At 44.9% G+C, this 21238-nt stretch overlaps 2 protein-coding genes across 4 annotated transcripts in view; one reads left to right on the top strand and one right to left on the bottom strand.

The window, feature by feature from the left end:
- LOC101934209 (gap junction beta-6 protein) overlaps window positions 1–11062 on the top strand; it is a 70963-nt gene extending 59901 nt beyond the window's left edge. For both annotated transcript variants that reach the window (XM_024105724.3, XM_005312220.5), the window contains exon 2: window positions 8160–11062. In XM_024105724.3, the coding sequence (XP_023961492.1) occupies window positions 8160–8973 (814 nt within the window). In that variant the 3' untranslated portion in view covers window positions 8974–11062. The remainder of the gene's footprint in view (window positions 1–8159) is intronic.
- The window catches only part of LOC135983415 (uncharacterized), a 146299-nt gene continuing 133404 nt past the window's right edge, over window positions 8344–21238 (bottom strand). The window contains exon 2 of one of the 2 annotated variants that reach the window (XR_010601043.1): window positions 8344–8516. The gene's annotated coding sequence lies outside the window, so the exon portion shown is untranslated. Of the gene's footprint in view, window positions 8517–14570; window positions 14663–21238 lie in introns of those variants that run through there. The other variant, XR_010601044.1, reaches the window with a different exon arrangement.

The raw sequence follows: 21238 nt of genomic DNA on the forward strand, positions 1-21238 counted from the left end.
AAAGGCTGCCATCAATTAAATGAAACTTAGTTTTCCTTGCCTTAGTTTTTCATTCCGTCAGAGAGACGGTTGATATTTTACTCGCTTTGTCAGTAAAAGGGTCTGAGAAGCAAATATCTGGAATAAAGATGAACAATGATACTGAGTCAGCATAATACTTCCACCTCACTCTGGTAAATTAAAGCAATTGAACTCTCCCAGAACACTCTTTCAATTGGGACTACTATAATATTTTCTTGTCATCTGCCCCACATGTTGTGACTGATGTTTGATTCAGGGCTTGACCAGAATGGGGATAGCTGGTGTGATCTATTTGGACTGATGGCACTAAGGGGTTGCTCCTTCACCCACTGATGTCAATAGCAGTATTAGCAGCAAAGAGTCCTGTGGCACCTTATAGACTAACAGACGTATAGGAACATGAGCATCTGAAGAAGTGAGGTTTTTACCCACGAAAGCGTATGCCCAAATAAATCTGTTAATCTTTAAGGTGCCACCAGACTCCTTGTTGTTTTTTTTACAGGACTCTTTGCTGCTTTTACAGATCCAGACTAACACGGCTACCCCTTTGATACTTAATAGCAGTATTGACACTGACTTCAAAGGTTGCAGGGTCAAACTGAAAGTGGCTCTATCACTGGGGAGTGTTCCAGGTGCCACATGGCTTTCAGCCAGCATGAAAGCAGGAGTGGAGCCTTGAAAGGTAGAACAGGAGAGGGGCAAATGGAGGAGGATGGCAGGACCAGTTTTCAGGAGAAAAGGAGAGATTGGTTTTTAAGTGGTGAAGGGGCAAAAGAGATTTAGGCATGTGTGTGGTGGGGAGTGAGACTTGGTGGGGCAGGAGGAGGCAAAAGGAATAATGAAACCTGGGAAGCTGAAGTGGAAGGGGGAGAGAGAGATGGTGTGATGGCAGGAAAGAAAAACAGGGCTGGGTGGAGAGACAGCAGTGAGAAAAGTAAGGTCAGGTATACACTATAATCTTACAGCCGTATAACTATGTCACTTTGGTGTGAAAAATCCACACCCCTGAGCAACACTGTTATAACAACCTAAACCCCACCCCGCCAACAGTATACAAAGCTACTGCCTCTCGTGGAGGTGGGTTAACTACACTGACAGGAGAAGCTCTTGGCGTAGTAGCATCTTCACTGAAGTGCTACAGTAGCGCAGCTGCACCGCTGCAGTGTTTTAAATGTAGACCTGCTCCAAGAAAAAGGGCATATGAAGGGGAATGGAGGAGATATGAGAGGTGGGAAACAACTGGTAGAGACAGGAGGAGGAGACAGAAAGAATAGACAGGAAAAGAGATGCAAGAAAGCAAACAAAACTGGGAATGCAAAGAACCTGGTGGAATCCAGAGAGGAGAAATGAACCTGTGTTCGTATGTACAGCGACAAACTTCTATGTGGCAGTTCTGTTTTTTTAAATGATATATATTTAGCTGTATAGAAGCATCTCTAATCTGTTTAACAAAATCAATTACAACACTCCAATATCTAAAGCTCAGTTAGAGCTGATCCAAAGCCTATTGTAATTGATGTGAGTCTTTCCATAGACTTTAAAGGGTGTTGGATCTGGCCCTTGTCAAGGAAAGATTCACAATACAAAGTTGAGTGCCTTACAGATATCATAAAAAGAAAAGATTACTCAGTTGTAAATTCACTATCAGAAGAGAAGTTGCAACACATGATCCCCAGGGTAAATCCTGACATTCAGTCTTGGTTAAAAATCATGCAGTATGATAAATAACAGGTGAGGTAAAGCTAAATATTCAGAAATCTGACTAATTATCCCCTAAAGAATCTTCTGGGAATTCAGGATCTTTTCTTTGCTGCCATGAGGTATGAACCCAGAGAGACTTTTTCTTTTATATGGACATGCTCATGAAAAATCTACTTTGCCCCTGTAAAATAACTTAGAGGGATAAAAGAATGTGGCTTGTTCCAAGGGCTCCATTTTGCAAGGTGCAAGGTCCTGGAAATTGCAGTCAGCATCTTGAAGGAGAAACTCTTCATGTCTCAAGATGGGGTTAGTTCAGTCTAGAAAGAACTTGATCTCTAGCCTGCAGATAATGGACAAGAAGTGTTTCTAAAAACTTGCATCTTTGAAGTAATCCCACCAAATATTCTAGATTTACTGTATCCACCCATAAGGGGCAATTACATTTAATTGCAATAATAACACAGAAAAAAATCTTTATCTTCAAAATTCAATGTCCTTGTTTCCTTGTTTCCCTGAGTTACCTAAAATCTTTGACTCTACTCATTCTCTATACGCTAGTTTACAACTCACAGTGCAGTTACCTTTAACCAATAGAGCAGAAAGGATTTTGGCACTGCCTGGAAATAAAGGTGTGACACAGAAGATTGCTGGTAAGAGACTGAGCCTTATTTCCTGGCCCATGCCATGTGACCCTGGATCAAAGTTACAAAAGATTTTACCCATTTTACAGGACAGTCAGTATCCACCAAGCCAGTAGCTCTTGTTTTATCTTCCTTTTTATTTATTTTTTTAAAAGCACATTTAATATCCACTTGACAGGAACACAGCCAACTAGTGAAATCCAAACTAGAAGAAATTGCTAAAGGAGAGATCTAGGTTATTGGACTAGAATCTCTGAATCACATTGGCTCACAGGTTTGAGAGCCTGGGAGGGAGGGGGAGACCCTGAGCCGCCGCGGCGCGCGAAATAGCAGCAGCGGAGGTGAGCTAGGGTGGCTGGGGCACATTTTTAGGGGCGGCATTCTGGCGCCGGCCATGCCGCCCCTAAAAATGTGCCGCCCCAAGCACCAGCTTGTTTTGCTGGTGCCTAGAGCCGGCCCTGATCAAAACCACAGTGTTTTGTGAAACCAGGTCAGATGCAACAACTTTGTCAGAGACAAATATTGCAGCCCAGCAGTTAGAGCACTGGCCTGGGAAATGGGAGGCCCAGGTTCAAGCAGAATTGAGCAGAGACTTGAATTTGGGTCTCCTGTGTTCTAGCCCAAACCAGACCAGAGTGTCACTTGTATCAAAACGAAAAAATTTTTAGAAACTTTGAAATGTTTCACAAATAAGAATCGTCACTTTCAAGTCAGTCCTATGATTGACATTTCTACTGACCCATTCCACAGTATGTTTGGTGCTGTAAATGATACTAAACAAAAAAAGACTGACTTGGAGAGCTGACAGTCTAGAAACACTCAACACCATATTTTTTTTAAAAAAGCAAAACCAACATCAGAAAATTCTCTTGGTATAGAAATGTCAGAGCAAAGAGAAAACATTGGAGTGAGAACTTCAAAGGATGATGCCTGACACTGATAGGGGGGGGGAGGGGAAGACTAATAAGCTAGCTTTGTGGAATGTTTTGTTCTGGTTCGTTTGTTTGTCTGCTTGTTTTTTCTGGGGTCTTCCTATTCTAGGAGGTATTAAGATAATGAAAATAATCTCTATAAAAACCAATAGCCCTGTACAGGCAGTCCTCACCCATTTCCTTCAAGGCTATGGAGAAAAATTTCTGGAGAAAATTGAATGTACACCAAATTCAAAACTTTCTCTCCAGCTCAATGAAAATTCATTTCAAGCTAGGTTTGGTGCTAGTCCTGCTCCCCCAGCATTTACAGATCAAAATGTTTCTAGGGTTCTTACTGACAAAACAGTATTCTTCAGTTTCTAATGTGTGTCTTTTTATCCTGTAAAAAATAAGTGAATTAAGTTAATTGCTAACCATGACTTCAAACGAAATTTCTGTAAATCAGTGAAGGAGAGGAATAGTAGACAAAATTCTATGTAAGGACAACTCCATTCTGGTTATTTATTTTTATTTCCCCCCCCCCCACCCCCTCAGTTCCCATAATCTATTGCAATGCTTCTGTACGGAGACAAAAGGGCATAATCCATACAACACTATCTCGTTTATCTCAACCTCACCTATTGGAAGCTCATTGTTTGAAAAGTTCCTGATGTTAGTGTTTGTGATACGACACTTATCAGCTTAGTGATATTCGGTAATGGAGCTGGTTGGCTTTCCTGGTGGCTGGCTGACTCAGCAGGACACGAAGATGCTTCTGGCTAAAAAGCTCAATAGCACAGAATGGCAAAAAAACTTTCGCTCACAGTTGCAGAACTGGCTAGCCTCTCTGAGGATACTGGCCAACAGGCTTTGAAGTCCCTGCTCAGGGTCACAAACTTCAAATTCTTCTAAGCCAGCTCCCCTGATTATCTGAAACCCCAGTTACTTTGGGTGTCCCCTGAGATCTCTGGTTGATTGAAGTTTATAGCATAATATCATACATTTATATGGTGCTTTGGAGGATCCTATGAGATAAAATTTGCCCGGAGCTTTATGTGCTGCACTTAAATGAAGGGAGGTTGGCAGCCAAGTGGATAGCACTTTGCACAGTGGGGGGGAAAGTTGGGCGCAGGACACTAGGCTAAACCCCTAGAACATAAGAACGGCCATACTGGGTCAAACCAAAAGTCCATCTAGCCCCAGTATCCTGTCTTCTGACAGATGCCAATACCAGGTGTCCCAGAGGAAATGAACAAAACAGGTAATCATCAAGTGATCCATCCCCTGTTGCCCATTCCCAGCTTCTGGCAAACAGAGGCTAGGGACACCATCCCTGCCCATCCTGGCTAATAGCCATTGATGGACCTATCCTCCATGAATTTATCTAGTTCTTTTTTGAACCCTGTTATAGTATTGGACTTCACAACATCCCCTGGAAAAGAGTTCCACAGGTTGATTGTGTCTTGTGTGAAGAAATACTTGCTTTTTTTTTTTTGTTTGTTTTTTTAAACCTGCTGCCTATTTCATTTGGTAACCCCTAGTTCATGTGTTATGAGAAGGAGTAAATATCACTTCCTTATTTACTTTCTCAACACCGGTCATGATTTTATAGACCTCTATAATATCCCCCCCTTAGTCATCTCTGTTCCAAGCTGAAAAGTCCCAGTCTTGCTAATCCATACCCCTAATTATTTTTGTTGCCCTTTTCTGAACCTTTTCCGATTCCAATATATCTTTTTTGAGATGGGGTGACCACATCTGCACGCAGTATTCAAGATGTGGGCATACCATGGATTTATATAGAGGCAATATGATATTTTCTGTCTTATTGTCTATCCCTTTCTTAATGATGCCCAACATTCTGTTAGCTTTTTTGACTGCCACTGTACATTGAGAGGATGTTTTCAGAGAATTATCTACAATGATTCCAAGATCTTTTTCTTGAGTGGTAACAGCTAATTTAGACCCCATCATTTTATATGTATAGTTGGGATTATGTTTTCCAATGTGCATTACTTTGCATTTATCAACATTGAATTTCATCTGCCATTTTGTTGCCCAGTCACCAAGTTCTGAGAGATTCTTTTGTAACTCTTTGCAGTCTCCTGGGGACTTAACTATGTTGATTAGTTTTGTATCATCTGCAAATTTTGCCACCTCACTGCTTACCCCTTTTTCCAGATCATTTATGAATATGTTGAATAGGACTGGTCCCAGTGCAGACCTCTGGGGGACACCACTGTTTACCTCTCTCTATTCTGAAAACTGACCATTTATTCCTTCCCTTTGTTTCCTATCTTTTACCCTGTTACCAATCCATGAGAGGACCTTGCCTCTTATCCCATGACAGCTTACTTTTCTTAAGAGCCTTTGGTGAGGGACCTTGTCAAAGGCTTTCTGAAAAGCTAACTACACTATATCCACTGGATCCCCCTTGTCCACATGCTTGTTGACCCCCTCAAAGAATTCTAGTAGATTGGTGAAGCATGATTTCCCTTTGCAAAAATCATGTTAATTCTTCTCCAACAAAATATGTTCATCTATGTGTCTGACAATTTTGTTCTTTACTATAGTTTCAACCAGTTTGCCTGATACTGAAGTCAGGCTTACCGGCCTGTAATTGCCGGGATCACCTCTGGAGCCCTTTTTAAAAATTGGCTTCATATTAGCTATCCTCCAGTCATTTGGTACAGAAGCTGATTTAAATGATAGGTTACAGACTACGGTTAGTAGTTCTGCAATTTCACTTTTGCTAGGGTTACCATATTTCAACAATCAAAAAAGAGGACGGGAGGAGCCCCACCCTAGCCCCGCCCCTGTCCTAGCCCCGCCCCCATCCTGTCCTAGCCCCGCCCCTGCCCCTTCCACTCCCTCCCACTTCCTGCCCCCTCAGAACCCCCAACCCTCCCCCCCACTCCTTGTCCCCTGACTGCCCCCCAGGACTCCACCCCCTCCCTAAGCCTCCCTGCCTCTTGTCCCCTGACAGCCCCCCCCCCCCAGAACTCCTGACCCATCTAAACCCCTCTGCTCCCTGTCCCCTGACTGCCCCCTCCTGGGACCCCTGCTCCTAACTGCCCTCCAGAACCCCACCCCCTATCTAAGACTCCCTGTTCCTTGTCCCCTAACTGCCCCCTCCTAAGACCCCCCCCCAACTGTCCCCCAGGACCCTACCTCCTACCTGTACCCTGACTGCCCAAAACCTTATTCACCCTCCCCCAGAAAGCCCGCTCCTTGTCTCCTGACTGCCCCCTCCTGGGACCTGTGCTCCTAACTGCCCTCCAGAACCCCACCCCCTACCTAAGCCTCCCTGTTCCTTGTCCCCTAACTGCCCCCTCCTGAGCCCCCCCCCACCTGTACCCTGACTGCCCAAAACCTTACACCCCCAACCCCCAGACAGCCCCCCCAGAACTCCCAAACACACCCCCCCCGCTCCTTGTCCCCTAACTGCCCCCTCCTGAGACCCCCCCACCTGTACCCTGACTACCCAAAACCTTACACCCCCAACCCCCAGACAGCCCCCCCCGAACTCCCTGACCCATCCAACCCTCCCCCCTGCTCCCTGTCTCTTGATTACCCCCCCCCCAACCTCCCTGCCGCTTCTCTGGCCCCCGGCCCCCTTACTGTGCTGCAGAGCCACGTGCTCGACAGCGGGGGAGGGCAGCAGGCTCGGAGCTCCAGACGACCGGCCGCCGGCGATCTGTGAGTGCAGGGAGGGGGAGGGAGAGGAGGGGGGTGTCAAGTTTCAGGAGGGAGGAGGGGGAAGTGCAAGCAGGGCTCTGGCTTTGGCTGTTGGAGCACCGGCTGCTTTGTAAGCCGAGCGCACGCTCTGCATGGGGGCGGGGGAGGAGGGGAAGTCCGGACAGTGACAAATTCCCCCCGGACGCTATTTTTAACCCGAAAAAGCCGGACATGTCCGGGGGAATCCGGACGAATGGTAACCCTAACTTTTGCGTTCCTTCAGAGCTCTAGGATGAATACCATCTGGTCCTGGTGACTTCTTACTGTTTAGTTTATAAATTTGTTCCTAAACCTCCTCTAATGACACTTCAACCTGGGACAGTTCCTCAGATTTGTCATCTAAAAAGAATGGCTCAGGTTTGGGAATCTCTCTCACATCCTCAGCTGTGAAGACCGATGAAAATAATTCATTTAGTTTCTCCACAATGGCCTTATTGTCCTTGAGTGCTCCTTTAGCATCTCAATCGTCCAGTGGCCCCACTGGTTGTTTAGCAGACTTCCTTCTTCTAATATACTTAAAACATTTTTGTTCTTTAATGTAATATATATAATTTTTTTAAAAAAAGACCTTTTATGTCTATGTACAGCAGACCAGGAATCATGTCTTTTGAGGTCTCCTACAAAAGACTTCACACTATAACTTCATAGTGCTCCATTTATCCTCTTCAGAAGAATGAAGAACTAGGGGGCACAAATAGGATTCTATTCATAAAGTTAACTTGTTCTGTTGTAGTGTATTGCAGGCAGTGATTTGAGGTTTGGTGCGTGGTAACATACCTACCATTATCAGTTCTTTCTGTTTGAATCAGACAATTAGAATTCATGGATTACACAAATCAGCTATTTTAGTACAGAGCTAAAATATGATCTCTTAGCAGCATGAAGTGCTTTGGAGGAGTGACAGAAGGTTTTGTTGCCCCTTCTTCTGACACCAGTGTCCCTCCCCCTCTGCTGGGTGAAGCAGAATTCTGGGACCTTTATGGCTACTTGTAGTGAGCGTAAGACAATGATATGCCAACAAGCTGTGAAACAGTTACTGTAGCCCATAAATATTCTGCCATTGTATGTCTTATATCACAAGTTTTATGGCATTGATTTCCTAATCCATGATTTAGAATCATTTGGTGTATTCATTTTGTCTTTTTAGGTCAAAGGATTCAAACGAGACAATGGACTGGGGAACATTGCAGGCCATTTTAGGAGGTGTAAACAAACACTCCACCAGTATCGGAAAGATCTGGCTCACTGTCATGTTCATTTTCCGTGTTATGATCCTTGTGGTGGCTGCGGAGGAAGTCTGGGGAGACGAACAAAATGATTTTGTCTGCAACACTCTGCAACCGGGATGCAAAAATGTTTGCTATGACCACTTCTTCCCCATCTCTCACATTAGACTGTGGGCCCTTCAGCTCATCTTTGTCTCGACTCCTGCACTTCTGGTGGCCATGCATGTTGCGTACAGAAGGCACGAGAAGAAAAAGCAGTTCAGAAAGGGAGGGCAAACCTGTGAATATAAAGACATTGAAGAAATAAAATCACAAAGATTTCATATTCAGGGTCCCTTGTGGTGGACCTACACCAGCAGCATATTCTTCAGAATGATCTTTGAAGCCCTCTTTATGTATGCGTTTTACTTCATGTACAATGGCTTCCGAATGCCACGCCTAGTGAAGTGCAACGCGTGGCCTTGTCCCAACACAGTGGACTGTTTTGTTTCTCGACCCACTGAAAAGACCGTGTTTACTATTTTCATGATCGCCGTGTCTGGTATTTGCATTTTGTTAAATGTGGCTGAATTCTGCTATCTGCTGATAAAAGTTTTCCTCAAAAAGTCTCGAAGAGCACCATCTCCAAGACATCACCCCAACCATGAGACTAAAGAGGAAACTAAACAAAATGAAATGAATGAACTAATATCTGATAGCTGTCACAACACAGTCTCAGGATTTCCAAGCAGCTAAGGTGATGCAAATGTGAGGAGTCACTCGGTGTGGAGTGAATATTCCTCTTACAAAGCTGCAAATGAAATCAGCTACATTAAACAATAAAGTGGGGTGAAGGTTTAATATGTAATGTCAGGTGGGAATTAAATACCTAGTTCAAAAGAGTCAAAGCAGCATAAAAATGTGAACAGTATATAAGGATTAAATAGGAAACTGTCTCCATAAGAATATCCTTAACAAGGCAACTATGACAAGCGGAAACTCACTAGTATCTCCGGGCTAGACTCACAGAAGGGACTTAGGAGTTAGGCAACACCTAGGGACCCTGCTGCCAGTGCAATTCACAGTGCATAGGGAGAGTTAGGTGACCAAGAAGAGGATTCTCAGAAGCCTGAATGCTGAGCAGGGAGCTGCCTAAGCTAGCCAGATGTGAAATGCAGAGGAAAAGGGCAGGGCTTTGGTGCCTAAGCACCTTTGAGGATTTGGACCCTACCTCCATTTGGGATTCTTGGCCCTGAACCCTCTCCTGGAGTTAGGTGCCTAAGCCAGGTCAGACCTTTTTCATCATGAGAGCAAGACAGAAGCCATTCTAGCCAATTGCCCAGCAGGGTTAAGGCACTCACCTGGGACATGGGAGACCTGTTTATTTTTAAATCCCTGCTCTGCCTGATGTCCCCTGAAAGGTGGGAGACCTGATCAGGTAAACATCCTCACCAGTGGGCTGTAGAATCAATCTCTCATGGGCCTACTGATTATTTATACAAAAGGGACCTGTTTCAAGAAGAGAGACTGAGGCCTGGTCTACACTAAAAAGTTATGTTGACCCAGTTATGTCGCTCAGGGGTATGAAAAATCCACATAGTTAAGCTGACTTAATCCTGGTGTAGATAGCGCTAGGTCAACGGAAGAATACTATCGCCTGTCAAAGAGGTGAATTAACTACAGTGACGGGAGATCCCCTCCTATTGCATTAGTGTCTACACTGACAGTGCTACGGAAGGTGGCCATTTGTTGTATTTTGAAGATGAAAAGTGTTCTATGAAACTGAAGTGTTAACAATAATAGTAATCTTGTTGGGAGAAGTGAATACCTTGTAGACGGCGACTCATCCCCAAATACCCAATAGCCTGGTGGCTAGGGCATTCTTACTGGACATGGGAGAGCTGGGTTTCAGTCCCTGCTCCAAATCACTGCTCCACACTGATTTAAAACAGGTCTCTGACATTCCAGGTGAGTGCCCTAACCACTGGTCTATTGGGTATTTGGAGGGGTGCACACTTGCCAGTCAGGCCCCAGAATTCCTGACTGACTCTTGTGCAGGTCTGGGCGTGCTTACCAAATTGGTCTCTGGAGAGATGGGCAGGGAAACGCCTAGTTTGAGAATTCTGCTATGCTTTAGGTGTAAGGTAGGGCTCCAAGCAGCTCATTAGCTGTGAGGTGGAGTCAGGTGAATATCTAGGCACCTTCAGGGTTAAGCAGTAGCTGAATGGTGCTTTTGTGATTGGTCAAAAGCACCTGTGTCCCTTTGTGAAGCTAGCCCTTTATGCATATTTGAGTCCTGAAAACTATACATTTAAGAGCAATAAGAACAAACTTTTTCCAGGCAAGATATTCTAGTATTACAAGATGTTTTTACTTACCTTAGTTATGCATTCACAAGTATTTTTGTAAGGTCTGAAATTCCATGTTATTTAGAGTGTGATAGTGTATGATTGAGTAGTGTGGTTTTTTTTGTTTTTGTTTTTACCAGAAAAGCAGATGTAACCTCCAATACCATTTTAATAAAGTATATCAACTTTAAACACTTAGCAGACCTTCTGTAAATAATTCCATTAACATTTTACATTGCATACTGCCAATGTTATAAAATCATAACTATTATGAAAATAGCCTTTATCTTCTGTTTGTTTCTCAAATGAATTGTTTCTTGTACTGTAGATAGTCATGGAACCATTTTGGTTTTTTTAAATTGTAGACTGAAAATGACAAAATGGTATGAAAGTAGGAGCTATCTGGATGGAATTAGCATGAAGAAAAGTCTCAGTTAGTATAAAGAAAAAGAATCTTAACGAGGTCTTCTGAATAAAAAACAAACACTGTAACCTTGTGCAATGGAGTGAAAGTTTATATGTGAGTGTTTTGCCGATGACCTATAGCACTTGGTGAACCTTGATTTTTACACGCTGAGTTATTTCACTTTCCCTGCTTTCAAATACTTCAGTTAAACTTAAAAACAATACAAACCCTACAGCCAAATTCTGTCTGTCTGGTGGAAATTCCTCTGTGCATACACCGACATGTTAAACAAAAAAGTTCCGTTGGCCGGGAATGGCGAACCGCGGCCACTGGGACAGGGCCGGCTCCAGGCACCAGCTTACCAAGCAGGTGCTTGGGGCGGCCACTTCGGAGAGGGGCGGCACGCCCAGCTGTTCCGCGGCAATTCGGCGGAGGGTCCCTCACTCCTTCTCTGAGCGAAGGACCTCCCGCCGAATTGCTGCCGCAGATCGCGATCGCGGCTTTTGTTTGTTTGTTTGTTTGGCTGCTTGGGGTGGCCAAAACCCTGGAGCCGACCCTGCACTGGGAGCTGCGGGCAGCCGTGCCTGCAGACAGTCAATGTAAACAAACTGTCTCCCGGCCTGCCAGTGGATTATCCTGACGGGCCGCGAGCTATTTCCTGGTTAGGGGTTATACAAGCAAAAAACACATGGCCCATACCCACTACCATTCTAGCTTCACCAGAGAATACCCCTTTCCAGCCCCTGTCACAGAGAGCTGGCAGAATGCTTCTACCTGGGTTAGAGGGGAGCCAGGATTATAGCAGCATATTTCTAGCCTGTTAACCCCCAGGTATGTACATGCCATATGGTGGAGCACCTCGCCAGAGTCTAGCTATAATGGTGATCACCATGCACTTCGGAGAGCAGTGCAGTGCTCGGGGTGAGGGCAGGCAAAGCAGAGGACACATTGCATTGGTGTCTTTTGTTGTTTGTTCTCCTTTTCTGTCTCCACCCAAAGAGTGTGAATTTCCTCCAACCAGTATAAACATGTAAACCCATTGACCTCACTAGTTACTGCTGTCTTACACTAGCATAAATGACTATACCGTTGGCTCCCATGGGTTTATTATGGTGATCCTCCTTAAGATGACCGAAGAGGGTCATTAAAGAAAGCAATTTAAAGTGTGTTTTGTGGGGGACTTTTCTTTTCTTTTCTTTTCTTTAAATCACTAGGAACAGAGGGTGCTCCTACTGAATGATCCTGATCTTAGATCCCTAACTCACATCCTCTATTCTACTGGGAGAATCAACTGATTGTTGTTGATATTGCAGAACTCTGGTAGAAGAAAACTGCTGTTAATTTCTAAGCTTGTCTGCAGGCAACTGGGGTAAAAGCAACACGGTAAATTACGGAGGCCTGAATTGCTCCCTCGACCCACTGAAAACACCTACACAAGGAGGATCTGCTTGTGGATGTCTTTCTGGAATTATTCCTAATCTCTTTAGCTGTGGTTCATTAACCCACTAGTACACGGTGCGTAGGCTGAAGGGCATAGGGAACAATGTTGCGACAGTGCATGAATATCCCTGCCTTAGTAGGAATGATAAGACCATAGCCTATTAAGTGGAGAAATATTTCTCCTATGGATGAAAGAAGATAGCCCCAGATCACAGAGAGTTCAGACAGCACCATGTACAACAAGCTTGGATGGGGATGCTTTTGCAGCAGAGTGATATTCCTCAGTGCAATCCTTTCTATGGGCTTTCATCTATGAATCACATACCACTAAGGTCAGTTAGACACTATCAGAAATAATCATTAACCATCTTCATTAATCTACTTGAAATAACCTTAATTTAAGCCTCTCTCCAGAATGAGTCAAAGTCTCTTCCTTACACTATGCTTTCCTTAAATAGGACATTGTTAGTTCATATCTGCATCAAAGTGCAAACCAAGGTGCAAAAATTGGATGTGGCAATAACTCTGCAGGTGGGTTTGGGGTTTTTGTTTTTTTGCACACTCAGCTTCTAATATTTATAAATGGCAGTTTTATTCTAGCTTTCCAGCAGAATTCAGTGCAGCTTTACATCCTGTGCTGCTGTTCTTGCTGTGTCATTATTTTAAGCTTAGGTAAGTGGACACGAGAATGAGCAGTATGTCAGAATGACCTAAAACTGCAACAGGTGACAGAAATAGAAGTGGAGTCCCTATATAAGCCGTGTTCTATTCAGGCTTGTATCCCACACACGTTACTTTGGTATCCAAGTCCAGAAGCTAATGTACTTATAACCAGCTCCTGTCTAGTCTGTATTCAGGCTTCTTATAAATAAAGAGGCAAATTCTCTTTTAAGTTACAAAATTCATTGACTTTAACAGAGTTGTTCAGTTGTCACTGAGAAGAGAATTTGGCTCTGACGTTGTGAATGATGTAATGATTGAACTGCACATCACAGACCCGTAAATATATGAAACCGGTTCACATCCCCTGACTCCTGTTAATTACACAGAAACAAATCTTATCTAAATTGACCCTCGTCCATTATATTAAGCTTCACTCAGACCTACACAGAAATTGGAATTTCATCCGAAACCTGTCTGGTTTCCTGCCAGCATGCTCACTCAGCAGCCAGCCTGGTGGGGAGCTAACAGCTTGGCAGCTCTGGCTCCCAAATCTATCTTAGGTACTCATATGGCCCCTAGCATTGTAATATCTGAGCCCCTCAGAATCTTTAATGGATTTATCCTCACAATACTCCTGTGAGATAGAGAAGTACTATTAGCAGCTCCATTTTACAGATGGGAACTGAGTCAAAATGCTATGCCAAGATCACAGGAAGTCTAGCAAAGCAGGGAATTGAACCCAGCTCTCCCATGTATTGCCTAGGGTATTGCCCTGCTTATGGACCCACCTTCCTCTGCATCTTGGTTGGTAGGCTAATAGGGAAGTGGGTTTTGCTGGCTCCCAAGCTCCCTGCCTTGCATCGCCTGGACTTCCAGGGCCCACAACTTCAGGGCAGACTGCCCATGTCAGGATCCTTTTTCTTTCAGAAAGAATTTTGAAGTTTTTGGTTTTCATTCCAAATCAGAATGAAACCAGATTTCAAAATATCAAACTCCTCCACAAAAGGGAATGACCTTTCTCCTCCTAGCTGTACAGCTAGGATAAATCCTATAGCTCTTGTCTCACTTCCAGTTGATGACTAATGCCAGAAAAAAAATCAAACCGTGTCAACTGGAGATGGGCAGAACAACATTTGGATAATTTCTCTTTATACCTATGGAAGTGTATGTCAAAGGGAAACATATACGTAAGATCCCACTCCAACTGAACAGTTTAGATGTCTGGCAACCTAGTTTGAAAATCTGTCCCACTAAGTTTATTCCTGTCCCTAGTAGCACATGCCATGTCTGGAGTAATTCTTATATAGCATTTATTCCTCTCTTTTGCACTTGCCATGATCTTGATTTCAGACACAGACAGAATGACTGAATTTGAAACGGGCATGTTAAGATAAAAAACATCCATTTGGCCATTCCATGCCCTCTTTTCCCCCCCAGATTTGCTAAGGCAAACACAGATGTGATGGGCAGTCATAGCTTAGGGCTTGTCTACACTTACCAGAGGATCGACGCTGTGGCGATCGATGCATCTAGTGAAGACCCACTAAATCGACCACCGATCGCTCTCCCGTCTACTCCTGAACTCCACCTGATTGAGAAGAGTAAGAGGAGTGGACGGGCGAGCGTCTCCCGTCGATGTCACATAGTGTGGACTCCACAGTAAGTAGATCTAAGCTACATCGATATGAGTTACGCTATTCATGTCACTCAAATTGTGTAGTTTAGATCGCCTTTTCCCTTTAGTGTAGACAAGGCCTTAGGTCAGCCAGCCCCATAACTTTAGAAGTTGAAGTCTTCTTGGAAGCCTGAAAAGACTATGATGGTCTCAGTCTACTTTCCAGCAGATGAGTATCCACATCACAAACACTCCTATGGTGATTGTCACTGCTGATGTCTGTCTGTCAGCAGAGACCCCAAGGAAGGCATTGGCATGGAAACTCAACTACCCATTCACCTCCTAGAAATGATTCCTCCAGGCCAGGCATGAGGCACATTGATGGGCCTCTGTGGGGAAACTTGGGTTGCTGCTGCCCCTTCTCAAAGTCTCCTGTTGAGAATAAAGAGCTGCATCTCCAGGGCTTCCAACCAAGAAATTTACACAAGCACTAAATTCACACTACATTACATAGGCTGCCAGCAGCACTCAGGATCATTCCAGCAGCCATGGACTGTAGGGCCTCACCAGCCATGCTCTATTTCTTCCAGCCATGCTCACCCCACAGTCAAGGGGAAAGAGGGCCTGAGCAGGACCCAGTGCAGGGATTGTCCTATGTTGGGGAAATCCTCAGTAGGCTGGATCCATGGGTTCTCCCCCCACACTCCCTACCACCCCTTTGTATCTTCACCCTGGAGCACAAGGGCCACAGGAGGCTGAAGCAGCTGGCCCATTGGATCTGGTCCATGCAGCACCTGGACATTCATTGAAAAGTGTTCCATTGTGTTCATCATCATCCCGCTGGGAGAAGTTAACACCTTGTAGTCCGGCTCTTACTGCACTCAAGCACGCTCTTTCATGGCTGACAGGCAGTCCTTTCTCCTAGCAAGGGGTCCAACTGTTTCCAGGAAAGACCGCCCAGCTGCACATGCTGAAGTGGGCTTTGGTCATTATTAACGTAAGAGACCTTCCATGGTTTCAAGCAGCATCTCAATGCCCATTTCCTGACCCATCATGTGTCCAGGGGTGACCACCCGCTCCTCTGGGGTCACCTCCCTTCCCCAACTTACGGCGGCCCATGGAAGAACGATAGTCTGAGGTGGCACCAACTATGTGGGGAGAGGGCAGCCAACTCAGCAGGGGCTGTTGGACAGTGCTGAAGGTGTTAGGCAGTTTGCCTCTATTTTCACTCTGGACAGTCTCTCCCCTATTCTGTTTGGCTGTGCCCTCCAAATCCCCCCCCTCCCCCCAGTCTCACTCCACCAGCCCTGCATGCTCTCGGCCCTTGTCTCCCCCCCGCTCCCTTCTTTGTATTTTTTTTTTCATTTAGCTCAGGGGTCTCAAACTCAATTTACCTTAGGGCCAGTGCCAGTCCTCAAATCCTCCCAGTGGGCCAATAATGTCACTGAAAATGGTGTTCAGAAAAGAAAATGTTTATATTGTATTTTTTATTTCGAATTTCTTTGAAATAAGAAAACTGTCATACAACTTTATACAATTCTTCGCCTGCCAGAGAGTTTTTAGTGTTTGCCAGACATCTGGCAATGCTTCAGTTCTGTCAGTTTGTTGATGTTTGGCCTCAGTGACTGAGCAGTTGAAACCTTCAAGATTGCAGCAAGGTGTGCCTCAGATAGTTGTGTTCGGTATTTTGATTCGTTCATATTCATTGTGGAAAAAAGCGATGCTGCCTCCATGGCTGACTCTGCCCGACAACTAATGATGCTGTATCTCTGTCCCTCTCCCCCCAGCCAATGGGAGCTGCGGGTGGGGTAGGCGGTGCCTGCAGACAACATTGCCGGCAGCATGTCTGCATGCATCTCTCCTCCGCGGGCCGCAGTGGTGAAGTTCTTGGGCCGCAGGTGGCCCGCAGGCCGGGACTTTGAGACCACTGATTTAGCTAATCCCCAAGCACCAAAACCCCTTACAAAGCATTAAATAAAACTTGTGGCATTAGCATGTTTTCAGACCTTCACACTGCTTATGTGCTATACTCCCTCCCTCCGCCCAATGTCTGTCTGGTCTAGAGTGTAAAATCTTCCAGGTATGGACTGGTATGGACTGTCTACTCCTCAGTGTCTGTACAGTACTAGTATGTGGTGGAGGAGGCGGGGGAGGGGGATAGGCAATCTTAGCTGATCCTTAAGCATTACCATGATAAACAATGAGTAATAATAAATCATCTGCTACAGGACTAAACTACTGCCCCTGATTGCCTAAAACAGTTTTCTGGATTAGTTTCCTGTTTCTAAATTATGCTGTCACCTGAGTTACTCCCTAGCGGAAAAGACCGGGTGTGGTGGCTACTTTCTGTCACTCTACTTCTGAGAGGAATCAGGTGTGCTTCACCAAGTAATCCAGTGTCAAGTCTCTGTACTGCCCTCTGCTGTAAACGCGGGTCTCTGCAAGTCATGTTATTGTTCTAATAGCATCATCCGATTTCATATATCCGACAATAGAGTCCCATTATTTGGCACCTATGGGTTATAACTGCTCTTCCCTTTAAATGCCAGCAGTTGTACCAAGTTAGCTGATTCGTGGCAAAAGTAACAACTGATGACGCAAATCGATAATGGTTACCTTGCCTCTCATCTTTGTCATCTGATGCCTGCTGGACTTTCCTTACTGGCTGTGGAATCCATGGAACTCTTCTCCCACTAGTAGTTTGTCTTCACTGGTGAGTTATCACGTTATAGCTCGAGTGTTCCAGCAACTTGACACCCTCCACACTCTGCAACTCAACTCCTGTCTCTCAGCTGGTGATAGCATGAGTTGGGCAGCACAACCGGGAGGGTATAGAACACGTTGAGTGAGCTCAGCTGCTAACACCACCTCTCTGTAGTGTGCATACAGGCTAGGGCGGCAAGAGAACAATCAAGGACTGCTAGTCTGTCAACGTCTTCCCGCAATTCTGCCAGGGCCCTCTCACCCAATGGTGTTTTCTTGCCACCTACCTATTCCCTGCTTCTGAATCAGAACTCCCCTATCACTGCATATACGCCTATTCAGCAGTCGTTCCCCATGTTTGCATGTAGCTTTCAGTACCAGCAACTGCAATTGCACTCATTTTTACAGAGCTCCATAGTTGTGTGTGGTCAGGGTTGAGTCAATGGGACACAAGCTACAGCATGTGGTAACTCATAAGGAAAGACAGACCCACAGATATCCTCTGAATGGGAGAATGAGAGCCTGTGGCTGCAGATTAGCCCATGTTTGACTTAGCTTCTGCCTCCAAGCATTTTTCTGATGACATGTTGAGCATAGAAAACTTCTCCAAGGCACAGCACTCATGTTTTTGCCCTGAAAATCCCCTTTCTGGTGAAAATATAAGCTGATACAAACAGATCACTCAGGTTGAAATGACAGTAATTAGCAGCTGTATTCTATTTCTGCAGTGGAGGCTGGATTTGAGTGAACGCACACTTTTTATATAAAATTAGTTCATTAAGGGATTGGCTGGTAGTGGGATAATAATGACAGAAATATATTATTTTTTCAGAGTTTAAAATCAGAAGGGACCATTAGATCTTCTAATCTGACCTCCTATATATCATAGGCCATTAACTTTCATGCAGTTAGTCCACTGTTTAGACCAGTATTTAGGAGGAGGAAAACCACCAACTGTTCAAAAAGTGCTGATGACAGCTCAGCCAAGGCCAGAGGCAGAGACCATATCCACTCCAGAAGCTATCTGTCCAAGCATCTTGGGCAGCTGACATCTAGTGTAGGGCCACCGGTGTAGCAGCCTCTCACCTGTTCGAGGCAATGCTTATCAAGTCTCCACAGGCAGCCCTACATTTTACTCCACATATCAGGAAGTCACCAGACAAACCCTGAAAAGTCGCTAGATGTAGCTGTTTAAGCACTGAGAAGGAGTAAAAAATGTCACCGAACAAAATTTCCAGAGAATTATATACACACACACACACACAGAGGGCTTGTCTACACTGCGACGTTGTCGACAAAACTTTTGTCTTTCATGGATACTTAAAAAAAGCCCCCCCATGAAAGACAAAAGTTTTGTGCTGCGTAGTGTAGACAAGTGCGTGCGCACACACACACACACACACAGGTGAGTATAGTCACAAAATCATTCAAAAGCAGCTCAACAGTCTTAATAAAATCCATTTCATGTTCTTCTTATTCTGTTGCACACCAGAAGCAATTACAACTGTACACTGTCATCATGAGGAGGGCGCCCTCTGCTCATTGGGAAGGAAACTGCAGCCCTCTGTTCATTGGGAAGGGCGCTCTGTACACTGCAGCCCAGGTTGGCTGGGGTTGGTTAATTTCAGCTGAGCCTCCCTTTCTTGGCAATCTGGATTTGAGCTAACAGGTTAGTGAAAGGGAGAGCCCAGAACCAGGGGGACAGAGCAAGTGCCACTCAGACTGGGTTTCTTCAAATATAAAAACCTAACTCCTTGGCTAGCATGAGCACTGTAGACAGGCGTGGAAAGGGAGAGAGAGCTGCAGAGGGTGGACTCAGGGCACCAGTCAGCAGGGCCGCCAAGAGCGGGTTCAGGCCCCGGTGAAAAAAAAATTTCGGGCCACCCGGCAAGGGCGGACCGGCTAAACAGGGCCGACGAGAGAGGGGGGAAGCTGGGAAAGCCGGGCCCCAGGCCCCCTTCCGGACCGCTTGGCCCCGGTAATTTGTACCGGCTTCCCCCTCGTCGGCCATGCCAGTCAGCCTTCTGCTCTCTATGTGCCAAGTCAGGTGCATAGACAGCACTGCCACACCCTTAGTCTTGCCACCCTAGGCAGATGCACAGCCTGGCTGTAATGCAGAGCTGGATCTGCCTGTTATATGCCCAGAATTTCCACTTCTATCTCCCACAACAACTGAGGTATTTTAAAATAATGTTAAAATTTTCCAGCTGCGCTAAAATTTTAGGTCCTGATCCAAAGCCCATTGAAATCACTTGGAAGACTTTCGTTGAGTTTGACTTCAGTGGGTTTGGACCTTCAGGCCCTCAAGAAGGGGTGTCACTCTTTCCTGACACCATATTACATAATGTGTAGTACTTTGCATCATCAAAGCCTTTTACGCACAACTATCTAATTCTAGTGACACGTCACAACACCCTTGTGAGCTAAGAAATGATTATTGCTTTTAAACAGGCATCCACCCTGTCAGAAATTAATGCTGTCCAGGTGTAGTTCTAACTGACACACCTACCTGGACATCTATTCACTCTTTCAAACTCATTCTAGTCATTTCCAGCCATGGAGCAACTGAACAAAATAGCCGCTGACTGCTATAGAAACCTCTCCAGGATTGTTGCTTGATGGATCAAAGTGAAAGGAGGAGGACTTGATAAGATGCTTTGGATATGAGCCCTTTAAAACAAACATGGGGCCTGATTCTCTAATGCCTTGCACATTGTTTACTCATCAATGCCTGTACTAAGTAAGTGCAAAGTGGATATAAAATATTTTCAAATCAGACTAGTAGTATTTTACACTCACTTTGCAAAGGGTTAAGCGCATACACACGGTGCAAAGCATCGGAGAATCAGGTTCATGTTCTTTGTTCAAACCTGGCGAAGCAGGACTGATATAGAAATGCAGGATGGGAAGAGACTTCGGTAGGTCATCTAGTCCAATCCCCTGCACTGAAGCAGGATTAAGTATTATCTAGTTTTATCAGTTAATGTTCATTTGAACATGTTACAGCATTACTTCACTATTATGAAATACACAGAGGCCCTACCTAATCTAATCTCTGTTCTATCCCTTTTCTCAGTCCTCCCCTCTATGTTGCCTTTTTAAATTGTCAACACATCAGGACAGCGGGCCTGTTTTAGGGCAAGTCTACACTACAAAATTAAGTCGACCTAAATTACATTGATATACAGCCACGGCACATTGCTTTTGCATGTCGACACTACAGTCCTAGTGTCAGTAGCACGGGTCCTAATCAGGAGTGCTTGCATCAATTTAACTGATAGTGTTGGGCATTGTGGGATGGTTTCTGAAAGGCAGCAACAGTTGATGTAAATAACACAGTGTCTAAACTGACACTGCATCATCCTAACTACATCAACGTATGCCTCTTGTGGAGGTGGCTTTATTAAGTCAGTGTAGTGGGCAAGTTACATTGGTGTGAGTTACATTTTAGTGCAGACACTTAGAGAGTTAGATCAACCTAAGCTGCCATACCTCAACCTTACTCTGTAGTGTAGACCAGGCCTTATGCTATGTCTGGGCAGCACTTAATGAACTGCCCCTAGCAGACACTGAGCAATGTGTCTGCACTCAGAGTTCAGGAGTCCTGGGCAAAGTTTCAGTCCAGTGGAGAGTCATGGGTACTCCTGGTCATCTGCAACACCAATAATCTTACCCCAACAAACTCCTCCGGTGCCCTATTTTGCTGCTCTCTGCAAACCCATTCTCTAAAGTTAGCTTCCTCTTAATGGCAAAGCATCATGGGAGTCTTGTTCCCAGGGAATCCTTAAAATCTTTCTTGGCCTATCTTCAATGTCAACACAGTGGTAGATGAGTGGTAGATGAGTG

Source organism: Chrysemys picta, chromosome 1 (assembly GCF_011386835.1).
Source record: "Chrysemys picta bellii isolate R12L10 chromosome 1, ASM1138683v2, whole genome shotgun sequence".
Classification (NCBI taxonomy): Eukaryota; Metazoa; Chordata; order Testudines; family Emydidae; genus Chrysemys; species Chrysemys picta.